Genomic DNA, 25,456 nt, shown 5'->3' on the forward strand with positions numbered 1-25,456 from the left:
GAGATGTCCAGAGCACCCTCATGGACATGCCCTTTGATGGCCATCGCCTTTTTGGCGACAAAGCGGATAGTGCGCTGGAGCGCTTTAAGAACTCCAGGGCTACGGCCAAGTCCTTGGGCCGCTCGGCCCTGCTCCCGCAAACTTCCACTTTTTGTCCCTTTCGTGGCCAAGGAAGGGGCGCCCCCGGACGTTCGTCCACCCACAGGCCTCAGAACCAGCCTCAACGCGGTCGTGGACGTGGATTCCGCCGTGGCGGAGCAGGGGGACAAAGAGCCGGTCAGTCCACATCTGCTCCCGCAGCACCTGCCTCAAAGCCTTCCGAGTTTTCAGGCCCATTCCACGCCAGTGGGAGGCAGAGTTCGCCATCACCTGCTCCACTGGCGTACCGTCACTTCAGACAGGCGGGTGCTGCAAATCGTCCGAAGGGGCTACTCCCTCCCTTTCGAGGCGACCCCTCCAGCCATGCCACCGCAGTACCACCGCATGTTGGGGGATCACTTGCGACTTCTGCAGGAGCAAGTTACGGCCATCTTGGTCAAGGAGGCCATCGAGCGCGTTCCTGGCCCAGAAGTAGGACGGGGTTGTTAATCCCACTACTTTCTGGTTCCCAAGAAGGGCAAAGGGGGCCTATGCCCTATCTTGGACCTCTGGAGCGTCCGCGCCTTCCTCCGGAAGGAGAAGTTCAAGATGCTGACCTTAGCTCAGGTTCTGGCTGCCCTAGACCCTGGAGACTGTATAGTAGCGTTGGACTTGCAGGACGCTTATTTCCACTTCCCCGTCCTGCCGGCCCACCGGCGTCACCTGTGGTTCACGGTAGGCTACGAGCACTTTCAGTTTACCGTGCTCCCCTTCGGCCTCACCAGTGCCCCTCGGGTGTTCACGAAAGTGATGGCGGTGGTCGCAGCTAATCTACGCAGATTAGGGGTTCCAGTCTTCCCCTATCTCGACGACTGGTTGTTGAAGCCGGGCTTGCCCCAAACAGTCGTTTCCCACCTCCAGACTACGGCCGACCTCCTGCATTCGCTGGGGTTCTCTGTCAACGTGCCGAAGTCACATCTGAGTCCCTCCCAGAAGCTCGGTTCTGGACCCGGCGCAGTATCTGGTCTATCCTCCCGAACAGCGGGTTCGGGATATTCAGGCTCTGATTCCGATCTTTCAGCCTTTATCCCGAGTTTCGGTCAGGTTGGTAATACGGCTGCTGGGTCTGATGGCCTCCTGCTGGTGCATCATGCCAGGTGGCGGATGCGGGCTCTGCAGAGGGACCTGAAGTTCCAGTGGGCTCAACATCTGGGCAACCTGTCCGACCACGTCCTGATCTCGGAGGGCGCTGCAAGACAGTTGCAGTGGTGGCTCACGGACCGCGATTGGGTCAGTGGCAGAGCCCTCTCCCTACACCAACCGGAGCACGTAGTAGTGACTGATGCGTCCCTCCTGGGATGGGGGGGGGCCACATGGGAGAGGCGGAGATCAGAGGCCTCTGGTCACTAGCGGAGTCCCGGCTCCATATCAAACTATTGGAGCTGCGGGCGATCCGGCTTGCACTGAAGGCATTCCTTCCCTCTGTCCGGGGAAGTGTAGTGCAGGTGTTCACGGACAACACTACCGCCATGTGGTATTGCAACAAACAGGGCGGGGTGGGGTCCTGGACCCTTTGTCAGGAGGCTCTGCGCCTCTGAACATGGCTGGAACATCAGGGCATCACCCTGGTGGTTCAGCACCTGGCGGGCTCTCTGAACGCCAGGGCGGACGAACTCAGCCGCCGGTGCATGATGGATCACGAATGGCGTCTGGACGCGGCGCAAGGCCTCTTTCGGCATTGCGGAGAGCCTTGGTTAGATCTATTCGCCACCGAAGAGAACGCGCAATTTCATCAAGGCAGCACTCGCTCGGAGACGCTTTTCGTCGCGAGTGGAATTGCGGTCTGTTGTACGCCTTTCCGCCTATACCACTTCTGCCCAGAGTGCTGAAGATCAGGCGCGACCGGGCCCAAGTCATCCTTGTGGCTCCGGATTGGACACGAAGATACTGGTATCCCGAGCTACTCAGTCTGTCAATCGATCCCCCGATTCGACTGCCTCTTCAGGAGGACCTTCTGTTTCAGCAGCAGAGGACGGTCCTCCACCCGAACCTGTCCAGCCTCCACCTCCATGCGTGGAGATTGAGCGGCGGCAGTTGATGCCATTTGACTTGCCTCCTGAAGTATGTGATGTCATTCTGGCAGCCAGGCGTCCCTCCACTAAAACGGTATACGCCTGCAGGTGGAACAAATTTGTGGCATGGTGCACAGCAAAGGCTGTGGATCCCCTTTCCGCCCCTCTTTCTGAGGTTCTCCTCTTTCTTCTTTCCCTGGCCCAGCAGGGCTTTGCTCTGGGCACCATTAAGGGATATCTTTCAGCTGTTTCTGCCTTCTTACGGCTTCCCTATCGGCCTTCTTTTTTCAAGTCCACTGTTGTAAAAAGGTTCTTAAAAGGCATTACTCACATGTTTCCTCCTGTCACCTTTGTAATGCCTCAGTGGGACTTGAATCTGGTGCTAACCTATCTGATGTGCACTCCCTTTGAGCCACTTCATAACTGTCCTCTTCGTCTTCTGACTCTCAACACTGCTTTCCTGGTTGACATCACCTCTGCCAGAAGAGTGAGTGGGCTCCAGGCTCTTTCTTCTAAACATCCTTTCCTCTCTGTCCATCCGGACAAGGTTGTTCTGAGGACTCGCCCTTCTTTTCTTCCTAAGGTGGTTACTGCCTTTCACATCGGGCAGTCGCTTACCTTGCTCACCTTTGTTTCGCCTTCGCATCCCTAGAAAGAGGAAGAGAGGCTCCACCGTCTGGACCCAAAACGTGCGCTCTCCTTCTATCTGGACCGCACCAAACAGTTCCGGGTGGACGACCAACTCTTTGTTGGCTACGTGGGCGCTATGAAGTGGCGGGCAGTGCACAAGTGGACCATCTCTCGGTGGGTCGTTTTGTGCATTAGGGCCTGTTATTCCTTGGCTAAGAAGGATCCTCCTGTGGGGCTGAGGGCCCATTCCACTCGGGCCACAGCAGCTACTACTGCCTTGGGACGGGGAGTCCCTCTGCAGGACATTTGTCAGGCAGCAACGTGGGCCTTGCTGCACACGTTTGCCCAGCATTACTGCCTGGACAGCCAAGTCCGGAGAGACTGCTTCTTTGGCCGTTCTGTTCTCCAGGACTTCCTGGTGGTAACGATATATCTGTAAGAAACATTAGTTAGTTAGATTCCTTACCGCCCCACCCATCCTCCCCGTTCTGCGAACTGATATCTAGGGTTAAGGTAATCCCTTTCAGGGCCCTAGTTTCATGGCACCAGTGTCGGTTTCTTGCATGACTCTGCGTTCCTGGCGCGGAAAGCTATGTACAGAACTGACGTCATCCCGGCGATCACAACGCCGACGATGGACGCGGAGTCGCAGACGACGCCTACCGACTTGCAAGGGTACTGCTGATGAAAAATCTTTCCGGATCCAGCCTGACGCCTGGGGATATTCTAAGGTAAACAATCTAACTAATGTCTCTTACAGATATATCGTTACCGAAGGTAAGTAACTTGTTCGATGTCGCCCCTAAGCCCCCCGCCAGGATACCATAACTAAGCTACCGCCCCACACCATCTCCAAAGTGAGGGCCCACCACCGTTTTATACCCAAAGCAGAAACTTATTCAGGGAAATTTTACTGTTCTTCTAGGTCAGGAGTATCCTCGTTCAAGGAGGGGCAGGTTTTGGGAGATCCCCTGCTTCGTTCATCGGTCTCTTCAAGAAATGTAAAATCTGTTTAGTCAGTAAATATGTGACATTTCCCATCTGCGCGCACCGTAAGTTTCGCTGGGTAAATCCTACTATATTCCACATTCAGGTTGCGCAGCTTCCGTTTAACAGGAACAGATTGACGTCACCCATCCTAACAGCTTATGTGAAATCTGGGTAAATAGATATCTCTGTGCCCTCGTATCTCAGGGATTGTAGTTCCCTGGCTTTCTTCAATGCGGCGTCCCTGTCTCTATAGTTGAGTACCCGGGCAATAATAGGGCGAGGAGCAACCCCAGCGACCAGTCTAGGAGCGAAAGACCTATGTGCACGCTCAATGATGAACATGTTAGAAAAGGTATCTTTGCCCAGGAGTGTGACCAGCAATTGCTTCACGAAGAGTTCCATATTAGTGATGTTGGAAGATTCAGCAATACCCACTATGTACAGATTGTTCCTCCTTGAACGCGCTTCCAAGTCCTCTGCTTTAAACTAAAGAGTGCAGTAGCTTTTCTAGCTTCGTGTTGGAGTTCAAAGTGTCCTCCGCGCCCGACACCCTCTGCTCAACAGTTTCCAATCTAGCAGCTTGTTTGTCCAGCCTCCCAGACATCCTGTCCATCCTGAAGGAGAGGGTATCTATCTTTCCATCAATTTTCGTGAGGCTGAGCTGCGTGGCCCTGAGAATCTACTTTAGATCGGAGTTGGCGGCAGTGTCACCCATCTCTGATCCAGACTCATGCATTTTTTTCAGTGTCTTGTTGTCTGGGGGTTTTACGCGGTTCAAATGGCAACTTGGATTGCGATTTCTCTGTGCGGCCCATGTTCGTCCCTGGGATCAAGTTGAGGTCGCTAGGGAGTATCTCCCTCAATGTAGGTCGTTGGAGCCCCACACAGATCACCTCGCGGTGGCTCCCACCACAGGGGTCAGGGCCCTACCAACTGCGTGAACAAAGGTCCCGTGCACCCACCACGATGCACCACCACCTAATAGTAGATATTATTGGGGGACCGTATCCAACAGCGGTCACCCAGCCAGCCGGCAAGTATCCAAGGGATGCAGGCCATAGCGTTGTCAGCACAGAGGCAGCAGAAGGACACCCCTGTTAGATCACCAAATTCTGCAGTTCACGTCTAGGGTGCACCATCAATCATACAGAACCCATAACACAGAAGGCCGGGTGGGGGAGGCCAGCAACCGGCCCCCACACAGAAGGCATGGCGAGTTCAACCAGGTCCCAATACTGAACGTGCTTGTCCTACCAGAGTCTCCAGGGACAAATTGAGAAGAGGCTATCACCGCCTGGACAGGACTGCAATCCATGGGCGCTTCACACACACACCCTCCGAATCAAGGGTCTGCCCCACTGTCCCAGCGTTGCGCACAATATTGCCCAAAAGTCGCCGTGTCCTCAGGGCATCCCCGGCACAGCCCACCCACAGCTCGCTGAAGGAGGTTGATGGAGCAAGGGGGATAACAGCCGCAGTACTCCTAGCGGGAGGGGCAGGCAGTAAAGCAAGAGCACCCACGATTCAGCGCGGAGCTGGTCTCACACAGTCCACAGGGAGGCTGACTCCAGTGCCAGGAGCGTGAGGGGTCAGGAATGCCACAATCTATAATGGGAGCAGCAGAGAGCAGTGCAGGCCGCCCCCACCACTCACCGCTGCGGGTCCAATGGCTCTCCCGGACACCCAGCAAGACCAGGAGCCAGCAGGGCATCAAGTGGAACTTCAGCGGCCTCCGCAATGTCGTGGAACCACTATCCATGCATGGAGCAGGCCCGGAGACTTCACAGGAGCGGCAGACCCGGAGATGGGCCCCGCAGCGACAGCGCAGTCTTCCAGGTAGGCTGCATGCAACAGTCGCCAGGCAGGAAGCAGGCCGCAGCTCCCAGATCGTGGCATCGGTGCAGATTTGTCTAACTCTTTTTGGGGTCCCGCAGCTGCTAATGCATCCCACCGGTACCGGCACCAGCCGGGGGGGGGGGGGGCGATACAGGGCAAATTGAAGAGCAGGATCGAGTCAGATGATTGTCGGCTTGCGGAGCTACCCTAAAGCACGGCCATCTTGAGGCCAGGCAAGCTTCGCCTCCAATTGGAGTTAATACTTTGTTGGGAAATGTAACTATGCTGCCAAGTGAAACAATTTAATCTAGCAATTAAATGGATACACCAGCAATGTGAGATTACTTGGACGTGTATTCCAGAAAGAAATGTCATTTACTTCTAAACCTAGAACATGTGTCCGTGTTTCTTTCCGTTCTAAACTTTGTGGAAACATTTTCACCTATTTGTGGGATTGGAAACAGCTTCTTTAGCAATTATTTCAAAGCTTTTGCATGTCTGTAGCTGTCACACAAGGGTGCATCATACACGGCATGGCCCCCTTCCCTGCCTATGTGCTCACCGTTTCCTATTGGCTCTTTCGGTGGAACTGTGTATTGATATCTGCATTTCTTATGTTCAACATTTTCCTAAAACAGAGTTGTGGCATGTTGGATCAATTTTTAAAAATGTACCCTCCATCACAGTCCTCCTTCATCGTGTGCAGCTGATGCCTCAACTCTCTGGGATTTAAGATTTACATGGCGTATGTTATCACTACCCTTTTTTAGACTTCGACCCTTGTCTCAAAGTCAGACAGTAATTTACTTGTGTGTAATACTGGCTACGCTTACATTTAAATTGTAAGGTATTACCCAACTGTTTTGAACCATGGTAAAACCTGGCCAGTGTTTGGTGTTAAGTTATGCGAGTCCATGGTTTTATATAACCGCTGTGCTGCTCTGCTGACTTCACAAATTTTCAGCAAGATTGGTATATTTCACAGTGGCTACATTTTGAGGCTGGCCTGATTTGGGCAAGAGATTTGGCAGATATTCTCTTCCAGTTGGACTTCTTTTGGTGGTTTATGTGTTTAAGTGTTTTATGAAGCATGGTTTAAAAGTAAACTTCATAGATTTGCGGTGGTTGAGACTTTCTTATACCACATTTCTATCTTGTGGGGTATACCTATGCAGAACTGTATTAACCTGTGTATTCAGAATTGCAAACATGCTTGTTTTCTTATATGCACTCTTGTTTTTGTGCAGTTTATTTATGGTTTCCCATCAGAGCTGCTGACTGGCATGCTTGCTTGCTCTAACTATCCATGCAGCTGCCTGTACAACATTTTGTTTTAGAATTGCAAGAGTTAACAAACTTCTGGAATATTTAACTAGAGTTAATATTCTAGATTTGCTACATCAAAAATTGCCCTTGTTGGGGCATTGAAGTGGGCTTCTTGCTTTGGGTGGGCTTTGCAGTACTCAAAATATATGTAGATGTGGGCCAGGTTTTAGATCACTTACTCCCTCCCTTTCTGTTCATTAAAGACAACTGTCCCTCATCAGAATATATTGATAAGGAGAAAGATCTGCAAAATGTAGCCTGACAATTTATTTTACTACTGGAGCAGGCAATGCCCATACTAAGCATGTAGGAGGCTATAACCTCCACCTGGAAGAATGTTAAGTTATGTCACCAGCAGTGGAAAACAAGACTTATAAAGGTTCTTCAATCCGGGTCTAGATGACTTCTGAGAAACGCTGAACCAATTTGTTGCCAGGTCCAATGACTTCAAATTAAATCCCCTGTAAAAGACAGACTTTGTATTTCAAAATACAAGCTCACTTCTATGTGGTCTCATTGACTTTGAACACTCTGAGGCACTATGGCATTGATTGTCCCCCATTCCCTTGCAAAAGAAGGTACTTGTAATGTTTCTTTAATATGTTAATTGACTTGGATAAGCTGGCTTAGATTATCCTGGTTTGAGGTTGCAAGAATGGACCATGGTGCTTCCACACTATTGCATGGTACTATTCACCAAAAATGCAGCTGAGGTGCTTACCCAGAGCAGTACTGGGGCTCTTACTTGCCACTGCTGGTCACCTAAACTAAGGGCTTAATAAATATGTTCTAATGTGTACTTATTTGGTTTGGGTTTGAGAAATGCTTTATGAACATTACATCAAAGGTAAGTAATTTTAACTTTTCCCCATCTGGACACGGCGACTTTTGGGCTATATTGTGCGCAACGCTGGGACAGTGAAAAAGAATGACAACACATCAGATAGAAAGTAGTTGTAGGAAGGTGGATATCTGACTATGGTTACCCCCAACTTTTTGCCTAGTGTCTAGCTGGTTTTTCGACTTAGTTGGCCTGAGATCCTGCCATTCAGGGTCTCAGGCTGTCTGCTCTCTCTGTAAAATGGACTCCATGTACCCTAGGTACATACACAATTGGTAAGGATCACCTTATTGGACCCTGTACAGTGTACCCTAGGTACCCAGGGCATAGGTGTACCCTAGGCCTCCCAGGGGCTGCAGCATGTATTATGCCACCCCTGGTCTGGCCTTCCAATCAGACACAACTGGCTGATCACTCAGCTGGGGCAAGGTCGTGTAATCACCCCTTGCTTAGATATAGTATGCCTATATCTACCCTTATATATAGACACATGTGTACCTATCAGTCACTCCTATGGCAGGCCTTAACAATCCTGGAGGCAGAGTGCTTGGTAACATGTGAGATGGTGCTCTAGCATGAGCTGAGCCTGTCTGCAGCTTTCGGAACCATGTCCTTATAGCTGTTCTATGATATAGCCTACCATATACTCTTAAAGTGCCTTATCTTGAGGAAAAGTAGGTCGCACACCGCTCGTCACACCAGCAAGTTGCCCCAAAGGACTGTGGGAAATGTAGTGGCGACGGCGGGTACGCCTATGCCACAAAAAGTAAATAGAACAGTATGTGTATGCGTTAGCCATCCCTGGACACGTGTTTCGAGGTAGTTGCCTCTCGTCAGCAGGGAGCAGGTCAGTGTAAAGGGGTGCCGCGTGGACTGCCAAATGTAATTAAAAGCAGGTCAAGTACCTCTCCTGGCGCGCAGGTGCAGACTCAAGGCTCGTCAGCCCGTTGGCTTAAGGAAGCCGTTTAAATTGAGGAAAAGTAGGTCGCACACCGCTCGTCACACCAGCAAGTTGCTCCAAAGGACTGTGGGAAATGTAGTGGCGACGGCGGGTACGCCTATGCCACAAAAAGTAAATAGAACAGTATGTGTATGCGTTAGCCATCCCTGGACACGTGTTTCGAGGTAGTTGCCTCTCGTCAGCAGGGAGCAGGTCAGTGTAAAGGGGTGCCGCGTGGACTGCCAAATGTAATTAAAAGCAGGTCAAGTACCTCTCCTGGCGCGCAGGTGCAGACTCAAGGCTCGTCAGCCCGTTGGCTTAAGGAAGCCGTTTAAATTGAGGAAAAGTAGGTTGCACACCGCTCGTCACACCAGCAAGTTGCCCCAAAGGACTGTGGGAAATGTAGTGGCGACGGCGGGTACGCCTATGCCACAAAAAGTAAATAGAACAGTATGTGTATGCGTTAGCCATCCCTGGACACGTGTTTCGAGGTAGTTGCCTCTCGTCAGCAGGGAGCAGGTCAGTGTAAAGGGGTGCCGCGTGGACTGCCAAATGTAATTAAAAGCAGGTCAAGTACCTCTCCTGGCGCGCAGGTGCAGACTCAAGGCTCGTCAGCCCGTTGGCTTAAGGAAGCCGTTTAAATTGAGGAAAAGTAGGTCGCACACCGCTCGTCACACCAGCAAGTTGCCCCAAAGGACTGTGGGAAATGTAGTGGCGACGGCGGGTACGCCTATGCCACAAAAAGTAAATAGAACAGTATGTGTATGCGTTAGCCATCCCTGGACACGTGTTTCGAGGTAGTTGCCTCTCGTCAGCAGGGAGCAGGTCAGTGTAAAGGGGTGCCGCGTGGACTGCCAAATGTAATTAAAAGCAGGTCAAGTACCTCTCCTGGCGCGCAGGTGCAGACTCAAGGCTCGTCAGCCCGTTGGCTTAAGGAAGCCGTTTAAATTGAGGAAAAGTAGGTCGCACACCGCTCGTCACACCAGCGAGTTGCCCCAAAGGACTGTGGGAAATGTAGTGGCGACGGCGGGTACGCCTATGCCACAAAAAGTAAATAGAACAGTATGTGTATGCGTTAGCCATCCCTGGACACGTGTTTCGAGGTAGTTGCCTCTCGTCAGCAGGGAGCAGGTCAGTGTAAAGGGGTGCCGCGTGGACTGCCAAATGTAATTAAAAGCAGGTCAAGTACCTCTCCTGGCGCGCAGGTGCAGACTCAAGGCTCGACAGCCCGTTGGCTTAAGGAAGCCGTTTAAATTGAGGAAAAGTAGGTCACACACCGCTCGTCACACCAGCAAGTTGCCCCAAAGGACTGTGGGAAATGTAGTGGCGACGGCGGGTACGCCTATGCCACAAAAAGTAAATAGAACAGTATGTGTATGCGTTAGCCATCCCTGGACACGTGTTTCGAGGTAGTTGCCTCTCGTCAGCAGGGAGCAGGTCAGTGTAAAGGGGTGCCGCGTGGACTGCCAAATGTAATTAAAAGCAGGTCAAGTACCTCTCCTGGCACGCAGGTGCAGACTCAAGGCTCGTCAGCCCGTTGGCTTAAGGAAGCCGTTTAAATTGAGGAAAAGTAGGTCGCACACCGCTCGTCACACCAGCAAGTTGCCCCAAAGGACTGTGGGAAATGTAGTGGCGACGGCGGGTACGCCTATGCCACAAAAAGTAAATAGAACAGTATGTGTATGCGTTAGCCATCCCTGGACACGTGTTTCGAGGTAGTTGCCTCTCGTCAGCAGGGAGCAGGTCAGTGTAAAGGGGTGCCGCGTGGACTGCCAAATGTAATTAAAAGCAGGTCAAGTACCTCTCCTGGCGCGCAGGTTGCCTTATAATCTTAAACGGTTATGGTAACTATGGTTTGGCTTTATCAAAACATGTCGTGTAAGGTGTCTAACACTTTGGAATAATACCCCCATACCATTTCTGGTGATGAGGATATTATCCCTCCCTTCTAGAGGGAGAGACATGTTAAAATCCTACTTTGCTGTTTAACTCTAACCAAAGCCTCAGCATCACAAAATGGATGCTGCTGCCACAGACACAAGTCTGACCTCCTGCTGCTGGGAGTGATCCCAGCCAGGGAGGCCTGGACAATAGGTTTCCTGCTTGGGGAGGTGCTAGCACCTCCCCAGACAGCCTTTAGTGTATTGGGGCAGGGTGGGCTGAAAGGAATGAGACATGCCTGGGGCACACAAGGTGTTCCTTGCATAGTCCAGTTCAAACCGGCGCTGGGGCACTCCAGCCCCAGCTCTGGCGCGAAACTGGACAAAGGGAAGTGGGTGTAACCACCCCCTCCCAGGTCCCACCCATAAGGCGTGACCTAGCAGGTATCCCAGCCCCCCAGATTAGTATAAGAGTGGGAGTTGGGCCTCAAGACTTTAGATTATCCTGAACCTGCAAAACTGAACAGAAACTCTGGACCTTCGACATTCGACGAAAGAAGAAGACTGAAGAATCTCCCTTGTAGCCAAGGAGTGGCTACCCTGTGCAAACAGGCACCATCAAGAGACTACCCTTTGCTTTGCGGCCGTTCTACGAGGAACCGACTGCAGAGCCCGACCAGAGCCTTGACTTCCAGACTTCTCCGACCCTCATCCACATCTGCAGCAGAGCTGAGATCCGTGGAGGCGACGAGCGACGTGGGACCGGCTACCTGGAAAAAGTGGCTAGTAACTTACAGCGCAGCTTCTGAGGTACCCTCGAAGTTGTGCACCGGGGATTGAGAAGCCCCAACCCCAAGCACCATCTGCACCGAAGATCAGCCCCCCACACTCCACGAGTCCTGCGTGGGGCCCTTCAGCATTTTCCTGCTTGCCGCGTCTGTCCGGTTGCTTGCCCGCTGGCTAGTGGCCTCTGTGACGACGCACCCTGAAATCTTCTGCGCTGGTTTGGCTCCTCCAGACTGGCTCCCGCTTCTCTGCAAAGAAGAAGCACCCCAGACCTTCCTGGTCTGCACCAGAAGCAAGTCCTTCGTTCTTCGTGGGTTCCGCTTGCCAAGGCTTGGTGAGTCCTAGTCCAACTTCGACGCCGCCGACAGCAAGAGCCTTCGTGGGACAGCTCGCCTCCTGGTCCTGGTCGTCCTCGACGCTTCCTGGTCCTCCTGGCTGCAGCGACAAGCTTCACCTTCACCTGCAATCTTCACGACATCGCCTGGTTCCTTCCTGGTTCCACGTGGTCACTGGCTAGTGACCTTGACTCTGTCCCTTCTGCTTGCAGGTTTCCTTTCTTCTTGATCCCAGCCTTGGGATCCACCGGACAATCTTCACTGACTGCCTGTCAGCATCTTTCTTCAGGCATCCATAGGAGTCAACGACGAATCTTCACCCCTATGCACCCGCAGCCTGTGGGCTAGGTAATTTGGGTACTCCGGTGCTCATCAGGATAGTGACTATCCTAGTGTCTAGTTTTCAAGTCTCAACTTCCTAGCTACTCCGGAAGTGTCCTAAATCTACCGTTTTCTAAACTGTACTATTGCTATTGACTTTTACGCATTACGCGTGAGTGTTTCCACTCTGCACACGAATCCCGTGGGCCTCCCACTTCCTAACTAACGCTAGTGTAGTGTAGCCCCAGCGATTCCCTAGGCCTAGGCCTATTCTATTTCCGTGACAGTGGTCCTTATACCACTTACTTAGTATATGGTTTGCGTGGCCCCTAGGGCCTAACTGTATTACTTACCTGTGTGACTTAATGTATGCATAAATAAGACTGTGTTGTACTTACCTCTAATCTCATAAAGAGTGCTGAGGGTTTGCTTAGAATAAATACACTTTATTTTATATATATATCTGTTGTGGTGTCCTTTCATTTGGTATTCAAGGGATTATATATGGTATCACAGCTGGCTTCACATGCCATTCAGAGTTTAGCCTAAGACTGCTCTTGTCCATGCTACCACTAGGATAGCTGGTCTATAAGGTTGACTTTACAACCAATCACCATAAGGGTATTTGGACTGATATAAGGTGTACACTATAACTAGTGACATCATACATCAGGCCAACTTCTCACAGTAGTTAACAAGGAGGCTCAACAGGGTAACTTTTTTTGAAATATTTCATAGTTTCTTAAACTCCACCCCCTTTTTTCTCCTCCAATATTTAATTGGTTGGCCTCCGATCACAGAATGAATTACCACCAGATAACATCTAGTGAATTTTCTTCACCTCGGAATCGATACAGGAGCCCAAATGGCAAAACTGGTACAACAAATTTAAATTTACCAGCAGAAACGTCATTTGTTTATTCTTCACTGATGGGGAATAAAAATTAATACCTCAACAAATGGTGGGATATCTCTAGGGATCCCTCTTACCGGTTCACTTGGAGGACTGGATTGAGTCTTCCAACTTGCCACTTGTTCTCTTTCATCCATATCCTCCTCATAGGTATCCATTTTGCTACACCCTATTGCCTGAGGTACCACTATGTCTGGCACGGGGTGTAGTGTGATAGCTTTAGGCTGAAATGTGCCTGAGGTGCTTTGCTCATGTTCTTTGCATGTGGGTACAAGAGGTCAGAACATGATAGTAAAAGTATCTCTTACGGAGGTGCATCTGTCTTATTGCCATGAAAGTGCATTGTTCACACTAAGTGCTTTCATTTGTTCCCTTGTGATTTTCTTAGTTTTGCAGCTACATTTAAAGGTCTCTAGTTTGAGAGAAGATCTACAGTTTGGTGTCTAAATATTTGATATCTCTATTTTAATAGCTTTTTATTTTGGTTCCTGACATTGACTTGGTGTGTGAAAAAAAAAAAAAAAAAGTTTTCTGTAGTGCATTTTTGGCTGACTGAATCTAGGCACACATAAGCCAAGTTAACCTTTAACTTCTGCCTCTTTCTAGTGATTTCAGCTTGAAAATAGGCATGTGCATACACAACCTTGTTTAAGAAACCTCATCTGATGCTTATATAAGAGTGCTGAGAAAAGCAGCTTCTGTGTTAAGAAATCAAATTAAAGTGTACATTTATTTTCTAACTTAATTGCAAATCCATGCACTTGCGAGTAACCAGTTGGTTTTAATTGAGGATTTTTTCTGAAGCAAGTCTCTTTAAAACTCTGCTTTCTTTAACCTTTTTTTCATAGTACTTTGTTGCTAATTCAGTCACTGTGTTGGTGCCATTTTAGTGTAAGCAGGTGCTCATCAGGAATATGTCCCTTGCTCTGTGTCCCCTGTCCAGCAAACTTTCATAACAAAGTTTTATTTTTATTTTTTTCAGCGTCTTCAAGAAGATATAACAAAACATTCTCCTTCATTGCAAAGAAATGCTTTGTACATCAAATCTGTAAGCAATATTTTGTATTTTTAAAGTAAAGTAATTGTGTTCTCTGTATTCAAGATTTACAGTTGGGACTTTAACATGTTTTCGTTGAGGCTCCCAGTAGTCACTTATATGTGTTCCTTGATAGCTAAAAAACCCTATTTGTATAGATAATGTGAACATTTTAGCTCTGATGTAATGTTAAGTGTTTTGCCCTGGCCCCCATGCAGTCCTTGTATTGACATTTAGCAGCATCATCTTTATGAGCTAACAGAGCGCATGTATTAGTAACTTTGCTCACTCATACTCTCCTTTCCTCCCCCAATCTCTACTCTTATCCTCTTGCGTGCCCCGCCCTTTCCCCGCCCTGTGCCGGGCTTTCTATTAGCGGGCGGAGTTCATGACGAGATGGTCTCGTCATGGGCACAGCGCAACCGCGGCCCATGACGAGACCATCTCGTCATGGGCACTGAAGGGGTTAAATCTGTGTCCCGTAATCGGTAGCATCATTTGTATCCAGTATATGCCCCAGATGTCCCCAATAGGACTCCTCAATCCTCCAAATGAATATTCCTATCCGCTTCCTACCACAAATTTTCTCCTCCAAAGGCATGGCAGTTTATGAACAATTGCAGCCCTACCTATTTCAGACCCTGAGCTGCCTGAATCACCTCCTAGTCGTTATATACTGTACCCATGCACAACATATTTTCCCACTCTAGTGGTGTAAGTATTGCTGTCTGTTTCTCTAGTCCCATTGTACTTACGGGTGAGATAGCAACCTAAAAGTAACCATGAAATAAAACTATTCAGAAGCCAGTTTTCACCCCCCAAGATCAAATGGAAGGGAATCAGTTAACATGTATCGCTACGACAAAGAAATGTCCAGCAGCCATATAGTTATAGTGACAAAAACGGCTTCTGGATGGCACCAGATTGATCCTCAGACACACTCCTTGCCAGCAGCCAGGCATAGGTAACTGGAAGCAGCTGGGGGAACGCAAAGGATGGGGAGTATTGGTTCTTAGTCTGCTCTCTGGGACAGTGCCATGCCTAAATAAGATGCCCCTAAAACCTGCTAAACTGGCAAGAGCAGATTAAGAGAGAGTTACATTCTGCAAGACCCTGAATCACTGTTAAAGTTTAATTGTGGCAAACTGATTTCCCTTGCACCCTGTTATATGAAGTCGTTGGATAATTAATGGAGAGGTGTGGCTCACTGGTTAGAGGCGGCAGACCCGTAGGCAGAGAATCGGCCAGGGACCAGGGTTCAATTCCCGACGCGGCAGGGTCGTGGACCAGGGTCAAAACGGACTCGATAATTCTCGCCTCGGTACCTACTCTAACCAGGAACACACTCGGCAACTCTGGGCATTAAGCTTGCCTCATCTCTACAACGGCCCCCCACAGACGCCGGGGATGCCTGGTTTCACCTTGGAGATACCCAGAAAGGGACCATCTCACAGGGAAAACCAGGACGGGTTCCCCAGCGGTCTTCAGCGCCAGGATACTCCATGGAGTCACAGTGCGCTTTACAAGTACAATTACATTTACATGAACTGCTGGTCAAAACATTGTTTCAGAAATGGAAATGGTAATTTTCCCCAAATGATCTGCTGTCCCAGCTACCTATAAATGTTTGATCTCATACCATTAAAACTGCTAAAATGCAGGTACTATTAAATGCCTGTCACAATTCCCTACAAACAAAATGTTGCATTTGTGGCTCTAGTCTTGAAATAAAAGCCCCTTTGCCCTTTGGAAGCTGGAAACTATTGTTGAATGTTAAAAGTTCGCCCCCACCAGGAAGCTTATTTTTTTCCAGTTTTTATAAAGCACAAATTGTTATCTGAGATTGCTGGTGGCATGGGAAGAACAATGAGTAGGGAGACATTTGCAGCCATCACTTTGGTCTTAGGGAATGAGGTAAATTGTTCATAGGAGGCCCTGTGGTCTGCATGAGCCAAGGAGACTCACCGCGGGGGCCTGTGCGGGAGAGCCCAGAGCACCAATAGGGAATGCGCTGTTTGAGCTCAGCCAAGCCTAAGCGTCAGTAAAAGGCCCCGCATGCCCACAGCATATAGTGGGGAGCCTCACTTGTCTGGTTGTATATCAAGTGGCCGCCTCAGTCACCGCCAGCTCACTGCAGCTGGTTCTGAAGGCCGCCAGTAGCAGGAGGCCACTCGACTTTGCGTGTACACTGCACCACATCATGCTTGTTCCCTTCACACGCTGTGGAAGTAAGTGAGGTCGCAGTTAACGCCTCGTGGCACAGGATCCCACCTCTTCGTCCGCTGCAAAAGCAATGTCAAGTCACAATAGGGATATTCTTGCCATCCCCACGATGAGTAGGTCACAGCTAACGAGCTTTCTCGTCACGACTAATGGATTATACAGAGTATGTTAGTGGATTCGTTCGGCGAGTTACATGAGCCGCTTCATAAAACGGCCATCTTACTCTACGGTTGGCCACGCTCCCTGCACGCATCCACTGTTGCGCAGGGCCTAAATTTGCACTTGGCCCATACACCAGCAAAGTGGGTTGACCCCACATTATTCACCTACAATGAGTCTGAGCTGAAACTGAGCAGACAAACATCTTCACTTTTCTCTGACTCTCCCTGTCAGCCTGCACCCGCTGTCTGCTGTGAGTGAAGTGAAAAGCATCTTTATTGGCCTAGCAGTTAATCATGGAAGTGCACACGTCCGTATCAATGCAACAGCTGACGGGCAGAACCATGGGAGCGATCTGCGACGAGCACAGCTGTGTCACAGGATGAACTGTGAAGTGTCCTGAAGCTGCATGAACATCCACTGTCAAACAAAATAAGTAAACCTATTTGAGAGTTAAAAAAAAGTGTAAAATGGCGCTTATTGCCATTGTTCAAAGGAACTAGTTTTTTTAAAACAAAACGCTCTTAACAAAAAAAATAAAACGAGTTTGATTTCCGGGCTGCACCATCTTCAAAGCCAGCTGAATAACTTGGTCATCATGACAAGCACTGCTGCTTATTTTAGACACCCTCACCTCTCTGGTGGATCTTTGCACACATTTAGGACATCATCAAACTGGAGACTAAGAAATTTAATAAGCATATTGTGTAAATTAGAGCAGCAGTTCTTCCTAGTCTCTAGGTCAATTCCACAAAATGTGTGTTATGTTTGCACCATTCATCTACATCTGACATATTCTGTGGTAGGGAGCCCATACATTTTGCTGAGTTTGCTGGCGCTTAGGTAAGTTGTGTAAAGTGTGTTGTACTGGAGCAGCTCAAACCTGGCCTTTCTTGACACCCTAGAGGCTTTGGATAGTATTAGGGTCCAGTCTCTTTCTGTGTTTCTACAGGCCTTCCTGAACACCTACACTTAAGACCTTCTATGAAAAAGTGCTCCGAGATCCCCCGCACGTGGGTTAGAGTATTCAGTGCTTATGACCATCAAGAAATCTGCTCAGAGAGAACTAAAGTTACTTCTAAGAGTCCTGCCCTGTAACAAGTAAATGTGACACCCAGAAAGGCCACAGCTTTTGTCCCCGCAGTCAGGCTGGCACCTAACCCAGTAGGAGGAAAGGTACCCCCCATAACAGGGTTTGAATGACCACAGAGGAGGGTACTGCTCATTACCCTGACCACACCTGTGGGTGGCACACAGGCTCTGCATAAAGGGAGAAGGGTTTTCCAATCTTGGATTTGAGAGCAGGGGGCACTGTGGGATTGCTTGCAGTAGGGCAAGCTGGAACTGCTGAAAAACAAGGTATGGTTGCCCCCCAGAACTCTTACTCCATTGGTTAGGGAGTGTCCATGATTCACCCTACCCACTAACTGGTGGTGTGCATATATGTGGCACCCCAAGGCACTTCCTTAGAACACTTACTGGACCTGCAGAAGATCAGAAGAGTACGGAACCTGCTGTCTCACCTGGGAGGAACACTGTTGGACTGGACTTTCTCCTTCTTGTACCAAAGACAAAGATATGGACTCCAAGGGTCAATTGGCTGGCCACCCGAGTGCCTACAGGGACGCAAGCGGGCTTTTTCTGGACATGTTCAGCAGAAACTCGGCTGGACTTTGCTGTTGGCCTCTTCCTGACAACCTGAAAGTCTATATGTACTCTCCACTTAGGTCCTGGGAGTCTTTGAAGTGTACACCAATGATTGTTTGGGCACCAGAAAAAAGTTTGGAAACTTTTAAAAACTTTTCATCCAGAGTTCTAGAGCTTAAGAGGACCTGCAGGAAAAAGTATCAAACCAGCAGTTCCACAGAATCAGACATTTCAGCTTCGTCTTTCCCCTTCTCCTCTGGGACTGAGAAACTTTTCAGCAAGAAGTCCTCAAAGCTCCTGTGGGATCAACCTACTTCAAGTATCCAGCCACATTTTCAGCTGTGGTCAGCTCAGGGAGGGTTTTTCTTCTAAAAAAGTGAATAAGTCCCTTTCTGCTTTGAGACTTGAAAACGTTTGACTCCCAGACTTTCAAAAAGACTAATCTATTTGTTGTATCTAATCTGGGCTCCATCACAGTCTGCCTCCAGTCGCGCCCAGACTGCACCATTTAGACCCTCTCTAAAAAGCAGTAGCAGTCTTTTTGGATGTGACCCTTTTTAAAGCCAAAAACTCTAGTAGAAAGCTTATCTTTCACAAGCCCTTTTTTTTTTTGTTTGTAAAAGTTGACAGATGAAGAATAGAAGAACATTTTAGCCCTATAGGCTGCCATTATGCGAGTGTAAAAACCGCGTCTGTACCTTTAAGGGCCCGGAGACCATCAGTATCCTATCAAGCCTAGCAGATGGCAGTTGATTCAGTTCCTTTTCCCGGCTCCTGGTGACAAGATAAAAAGCCAAAAAGGCTGCGCTCAGTGCTCCAAGATCCTAACACTCTCACATAGATTTTTGTGTCAAGTGTTTCACTCAACGGTTTTCAACTGTTTCGTTTGTTTTCTGTCAGGAATTTTTGGCATTTAGTCAAATAAAACGGCATCCTTTTTATACGAGTGGTCTGCCTGTGGGAGAAAGAAGGCCACGTAAGACCCTCATGATGTCTGCATCATTTACCTTCTTGAGAGCCATGTTCCTGACAAATGTCAACACTGCAGGAAGTTCTCCAGGCGCAGTCAGAAGGTGGGACATCCAGAGAGAGAGGAGAGGGTCATTGTCTACCAGGGCACTTCCACTTTCCTCAGAGAACTCCAGGCGTGGAAGGTCCAAAAAGAGAAGAACAGCCTAAAAACTATATCTTTCCAGATCGATGTTGAGAGGATCGATGTCGAGACAAGGTACCATTCGAACTTGTTCTCCGTAGAGGACTGGATACATGTCAAGGCTAGGTAGGTTAACGTCAAAAGTAACGACCCCATCAAGGGACAGAAGAAGTTCGATGTCAAGGAGTGTCTCACTGTCAAGACCATCTAGGCATATGGAAAAATCCAAAAAAGTGCATTTTATCATCCCCGAACTCTAAATACTCCTGGGTATACTCTCCTTCTGCTCCTGTGGTGTTGCCAGACTCTCCTACTCCTCTGCCTCCATTTTCTCCTTTAACACCGCCTCCTCCACCACCGCCAATTCCTCAACCACAGGCCATGGAAGCCCCTCCTCCAAGGCCTCTAATTTCTCCACGACTAACTCGTTCCAAATCTTGCCATCATTTGTGCTACTCCAGACATCGCCACAGGTCCCGGCTTTCTTCATCTAGACCATCCTCCCAGATGCTGTCATAGTCATCATGCGTCCAGGACTAGGTCACGTTCAAGGTCAAGTTACCCTTCAGCCTACTATTCCACTTATTCTTAAAGCGCAGGTAGAACCTCTCCAAAGTGTTCAGATTCTCCCCACATGTTCGGATTCTCCCCAACTGCTGATTTCTCCTGTGGATGAGGTCAACACCTTTTAGGAGCTCCTGGTGAAACATGCTGCAAAAATAACATTCTGATGTCCACTTCTACACCATCAACATCTGTCATCTTTAAAACGCTTTACCACAGATGAGCATCCAGGCCTTTCCTGCTTTTGGTTTCAGGTCTGTTGGAACCAGCAATGGACTTGTTCCTTTCTCCAGCTATCGCCAAACCTTCAAAAGAAATACATTCAGAGTAGGATCCCCTTTTTCTCTGCTCCAACCTTCCTCCGGATTCTGTGGTTATCCGGGTGGGGAAAAAACCACCATTCTACAACTCCATCTACTGATCCACCAGACAAGGAATTCTGGATTCAGAGGGGCGAAAAGTATGCAGTACAGTTGCCACCACCATGAAGGCAGCAAGTGCATCGGCTCTTCTGGGCAGGTACGGCGCGGCCATGTGGGTGAATGAACGAATGACTGAATGAATCATTTATATAGCGCGAACAAATACTCTTAGGTGTCTAGGGGATACGATTACAGCCATCTGATAGGAGCGGAGTATGAGGGATCATATTTCCAACGCAAAAAGCCAGGCCTTCAAGGCCTTGCGAAAGGGAAGATGTAGCTTTAAGCCGGATATAGATAAATGAAGAGTGTTCCAAAGATTGGCCGCTGCGACTGAGAAAGCTCTTCCTTCCCATTTTGATCTTCTTCTGTATCTTGGAACACCCAACCGATTTTTATTGGCTGATCGTAATTGTCTGATCGGGACATACTGGTGGAAGATGTTCCTGATTCCCTCTGGTTATAAATTGTGTATTGCCTTATGCACAATACATAAGGCTTTAAATAGAATTCATTTCCGTGCTGGAAGCCAATGCAAATTATTGATTGCAGCCAAGATAGAATGGTATTTAGGAATGTCTAATACCGATCTTGCTGTCTCATTCTGTACCAGCTGGAGTTTATTAACGCAAGTCCTGTTAGATTCGAAAAGAAGGGCATTACAATTATCCAACTTTGATAGAATTAGTGATACAGCAGCTTGCTTCTGAGCGCCAAGGGAAAGAAATGGGAATATCTTTCTAAAGGTTTTTATGATCCCAAAACAAGAAGAAACAGTCCTATTAACCTAAAGGTTGAAAGATAGATTTGTGTCAACTATGACACCAAGGTTTCTTGCGGACTCAACCGGAGTGGGACAAGACCCCAATGTTTGGGCCACCATAAGTGGGACCATTCGGGGTGATGATTACCAAACATCAAAAGCTCTGTTTTGTCACCGTTGAGCTGAAGGTGGTTGTCTCTCATCCAGTGGGGCGAAAGGCATGCAGTTCAGTTGCCACCACCATGAACGCAGTACAGTGAGGGATGATCCCAGTAAACCCTATTTTAGCAAAAGAAAAACATGAACAAATACTCACAAAATGTCAAAAAACAATACATACAGAGAATGACTGAGCAGTGTTATTTAATCACGCTCTCGTTTTCACAAATACATGAACACATTTAAATATATTGACATTGTGCCCAGAAGGAGGGAAGGGGGTATAGGATAAGTGGGTGATTTTGTGTGAGGATGGAGTGTAGTGAAAGGACAAGAGAATTGGTGCAGTAAATTGATTCTCACTAAACGTACAAGGTAGGCTTATTATTTTGCCACTGTTGCATATTAAATTACATAGTTATTACTAGCCAAGCTGCATAGTAAAACACAGTAGAAGAATATCCGTTGTTTAAAGGCTGGCTTAAAGAGAAGTGTTGACGTTTCTACCCCAGAATTATGTAGGTTATCGTCCACCTTACAAGGGGGTCTTCCTCAGGACTGTGAAAGGGGAGTGGGTGCCTAGGGTATAAGTGAAATCGTATTAGGGACGGTAGTCTCAATGGAGACATTAAAACTTAAAAACATGAACTAATGGCCAAAAGTCCTCCAATTTAGCTAAACTCTCTCCTACGATATAATCACCCCTGTGGTCTAAGAGATGATCTTTCTGTGGGACAATGCCTACGGATTCACAGGAACTGCTTGAGAAAAGAGGATTATATAATGGAGTCTGATGACTTGAGTAAACGTTTACTAGAGCGAGGCTACCCCAAACGATTGATAAAGCCAGAAAGCGGGCTTGGTTCAGTCCGCGTGAAGGCCTATTGACTGTAAAGGATAGGAGTGACACTAGCCTTCAAAGGATGATCTGTGTGACTACGTACTGAACCCAGAGTAATGCCATTAGGAAGATAATAAATAGACATTGGAGTCTGATATCGGATGATATTGAACAACCTAACCTATCCATGCATTCTTGTAGGAAAGCGAAGAGCGTAAGAGATCATGTGGTCCGTTCTTTTCTTGAGAGTCCAGCAACACCTCTCTTACAAACTCTTTGGAACCTACCAGTGACACTTGGCCATTTTAAGTGCGGCAGTGTAAAGCCTGTAAGATGACCGTCCAAGCTAAGATTTGTACAAGAACAAAATACCATTGACTTGAAGTAGTTTACCAATTGCAATACCAGTAACGTAATCTACTGTATTAGGTGTCCATGTGGACTCCTCTATGTGGGTCAAACCCAGCAAAAGATCAAAGTACGAATACTGCAACATTGCAGCAGAATAAGATGTGCTGTGCAAGGGGCACCATTGGTGGATCACTTTAAGACGGCGAACCACGGACCTGAGGAACTCGTGTGGGTTGTGCTTGAGAAAGTGACCATGGGCCCTAGAGGGGGTAACATGGGATTGATCCTTAATATAAGCGAGGGCAAATGGATGACACGTCTGGACTCCATCAATAATGGACTTAATGAACAAGATTCTAGCCATGCTCAGCTAGCATGCCTTACATCAGAATGAGGGCCGAGCTGTGTATACCATTATTCAGTCCTTGTCTATTCCGGAATGGGTCTGTTGCAACGATTATTATGTGATACATTCAGTTTGTCATAATGGATTTTGTTCATGACCGTCGTAAATGTTTACATATATATGCATTAACACAATTCTTACCCACCATATAATGCCTATCCACCTGTTAGTTATGTACCCTACTGTTGACAATTGGAATATGTAACCTTTTGAACTTAACATGTGACCTAATTGATATAGACCCATTTAATAACTATGGTTTAAGATACTGAATCCTGAATGTGTGGCTACGTGCATTATTGATCAAACTGGCTTCAGAATGTCCTTCCATGCTTTAAATAGCGGTTTGTGAGGTTACGTGCAGGACTGATTAAATGGGCTTTAGAATGTCCCTCCATGCTTTAAATAGCGGGTATATTCTTGATACATCTACAAGCTATGCCATTTCCCAGAGATCTTTTATTTAGACAAGCATATTTCCAGACGTGACGTTATCAGACTAAGTGTATTGTTTCTTTCCATGACCTTGACGGCCTCGCTATGATGCGGTTTTCACAGCATCTAGCGTCTGCTAGCGTGACGTGCATATCATGACGCGATACCCGTACGCGTCTTTAAAGCCGAGAGAGCTGCTCCTTTCCCTCGTTTCCCGTGTGCGAGAGCTGCCAGCACTTCAGATCCAATCTCGCTTGAGTTAGTATAATTGGTGTCCTCATCTTGACCTGACGCTTGCGATTGTAACTCCAGGTCCTGCTCCACGCGACCTAACCTCTCCCTGATTTATTCAAGACCACCGAGGAGCGGTGAGTTTATATCCTTCAAATCTGCTATATTTTCAATCGCTCACAACGCGATTGATTTTGCTAATTAATTTTCGCTCTTTTCCCAGATTGAGTGCCCTCGTGGGACACACGTTTGGGATCAGAGCAGGTAATCCTGATGTTACATTTTGACTTGTTGGGTGGTGGTCCATTTCCAACGCTTTTTAGATTTTGACAGGTTTCCTTTAATTTTGGTTGGTATACGCTAATCCTTCCACGAATTGTTTTTAGATTCACAATACAATGGCCCTAGCTGATGTTTACGGCTGGTTTAATTCATATAGCCCTGATGGGACATGTTTGATTCGATCTTATGAGTGTAAGTGTGCAAGTTGCCACTATTATAGATTTGTCCAATTTTGGACGGTTGCCCATGTGCCATTAATGGAAGGGGCTTATATTCATACTACAACTTACAGTTGCTGTGCTCTTTTCGTCGGATCCCCAGTGCCCGATTCCTTCAAGATTCGGTCCTTTATGGTAAATTGGAGGACTTTTGGCCATTAGTTCATGTTTTTAAGTTTTAATGACTCCATTGAGACTACCGTCCCTAATACTATTTCACTTATAACCTAGGTGCCCACTCCCCTTCCACAGTCCTGAGGAAGACCCCCTTGTAAGGTGGACAGTAACCTACATAATTCTTGGGTCGAAACGTCGACTCTTCTCTCTAAGCCAGCCTTTAAACAACGGATATTCTTCTACTGTGTTTTACTATGCAGCTTGGCTAGTAATAACTATGTAATTTAATATGCAACAGTGGCAAAATAATAAGCCTACCCTGTACGTTTTAATGAGAATCAGTTTACTGCACCAATTCTCTTGTCCTTTCACGACACTCCATCCTCACACAAATCACCCACTTATCCTATACCCCCTTTCTTCCTTCTGGGCACAATGTCAATATATTTAAATGTGTTCTTCATGTATTTGTGAAAACGAGGGTGTGATTAAATTACACTGCTCAGTCATTCTCTGTATGTATTGTTTTTTTACATATTGTGAATATTTGTTCATGTTTTTCTTTTCCTAAAATAGTGTTTACTGGGACCATCCCTCACTGTACTGCATTATACCCAGGTCCCAGTACCATTGGGTCTACCCTTTATGTAACGACCACCATGAAGGCAGCAAGTGCATCTGCTCTTGTGGGCAGGTACAGCACGGCCTTGTGGGTATCCTTGCTGAAATTTGCTGACAACTTCCTGAGAGACCAGAGAGAGGACTTTCCTTGAAGTGGTCAACGAGGGTATGATGGTCTCTAACCAGATCATCAGTGCTGCAGCTGATTCAACCTTACAAGCAACCCATGAGTACTGTCACTGGGATGGGCTTGCGAAGGCATTCATGGCTCTGTCTCAAGGCCCTGAAACATGAATCCCAGCAACTGATCCTTAACCTTCCATTTATTGGAATTGGTTGGAGTTGCTTACAGCAGGCTCTAAACCATGAATCTCTTATTCCCTTCCTTCTGTTACTAACTCTGGTAGGGGGGAAGTATTTATCATTTATCATGGCAATCCATCACAAGACGTCTGGGTAATAATTATTGTTCAGATAGATATTGTCTCAAGTTCACCAATCCTCCTCCGAACATTCCACCAAAACCATCCTATCACCACTTACAGATGCTGTGCTCAGAAGTAAGCATCCTTCTGCAGAAGCATGCGGTGGAGACGGTTCCTCCCAAACAACGGGGAACAGGGATTTATTCCCTCTATCTTCTGCTGGAAAAAAAAAATCCCCAAAACTAGTTCAGACCCGTTCTCGATTTTGAAACTGGCCAAAAAGTGGATTTGACAAGAAATTTTGAATGCTGGCACTGCATCACAGCTATTCCTGGCTACTTCAGGGAGACTGGCTCTGTTCGGTAGACCTCCAAGATGTGTACTTTCATATACCATAGCCAAAAACCATCACAAATTCTAGCATCGCCAATTCTTGACATTTGTCGTGGGTTACT

The 25,456-nt window shown here is 47.7% G+C and overlaps 1 protein-coding gene across 1 annotated transcript in view; it reads left to right on the forward strand.

The window, feature by feature from the left end:
• USP14 (ubiquitin specific peptidase 14) overlaps positions 1-25,456 on the forward strand; it is a 301,022-nt gene that overhangs the window by 121,306 nt on the left and 154,260 nt on the right. The window contains exon 11 of the mRNA XM_085605800.1: positions 13,931-13,996. Coding sequence (XP_085461926.1) covers positions 13,931-13,996 — 66 coding nt within the window. The remainder of the gene's footprint in view (positions 1-13,930; positions 13,997-25,456) is intronic.

This window comes from Triturus cristatus, chromosome 5_1 (genome assembly GCF_964204655.1).
Source record: "Triturus cristatus chromosome 5_1, aTriCri1.1, whole genome shotgun sequence".
Lineage (NCBI taxonomy): Eukaryota > Metazoa > Chordata > Amphibia > Caudata > Salamandridae > Triturus > Triturus cristatus.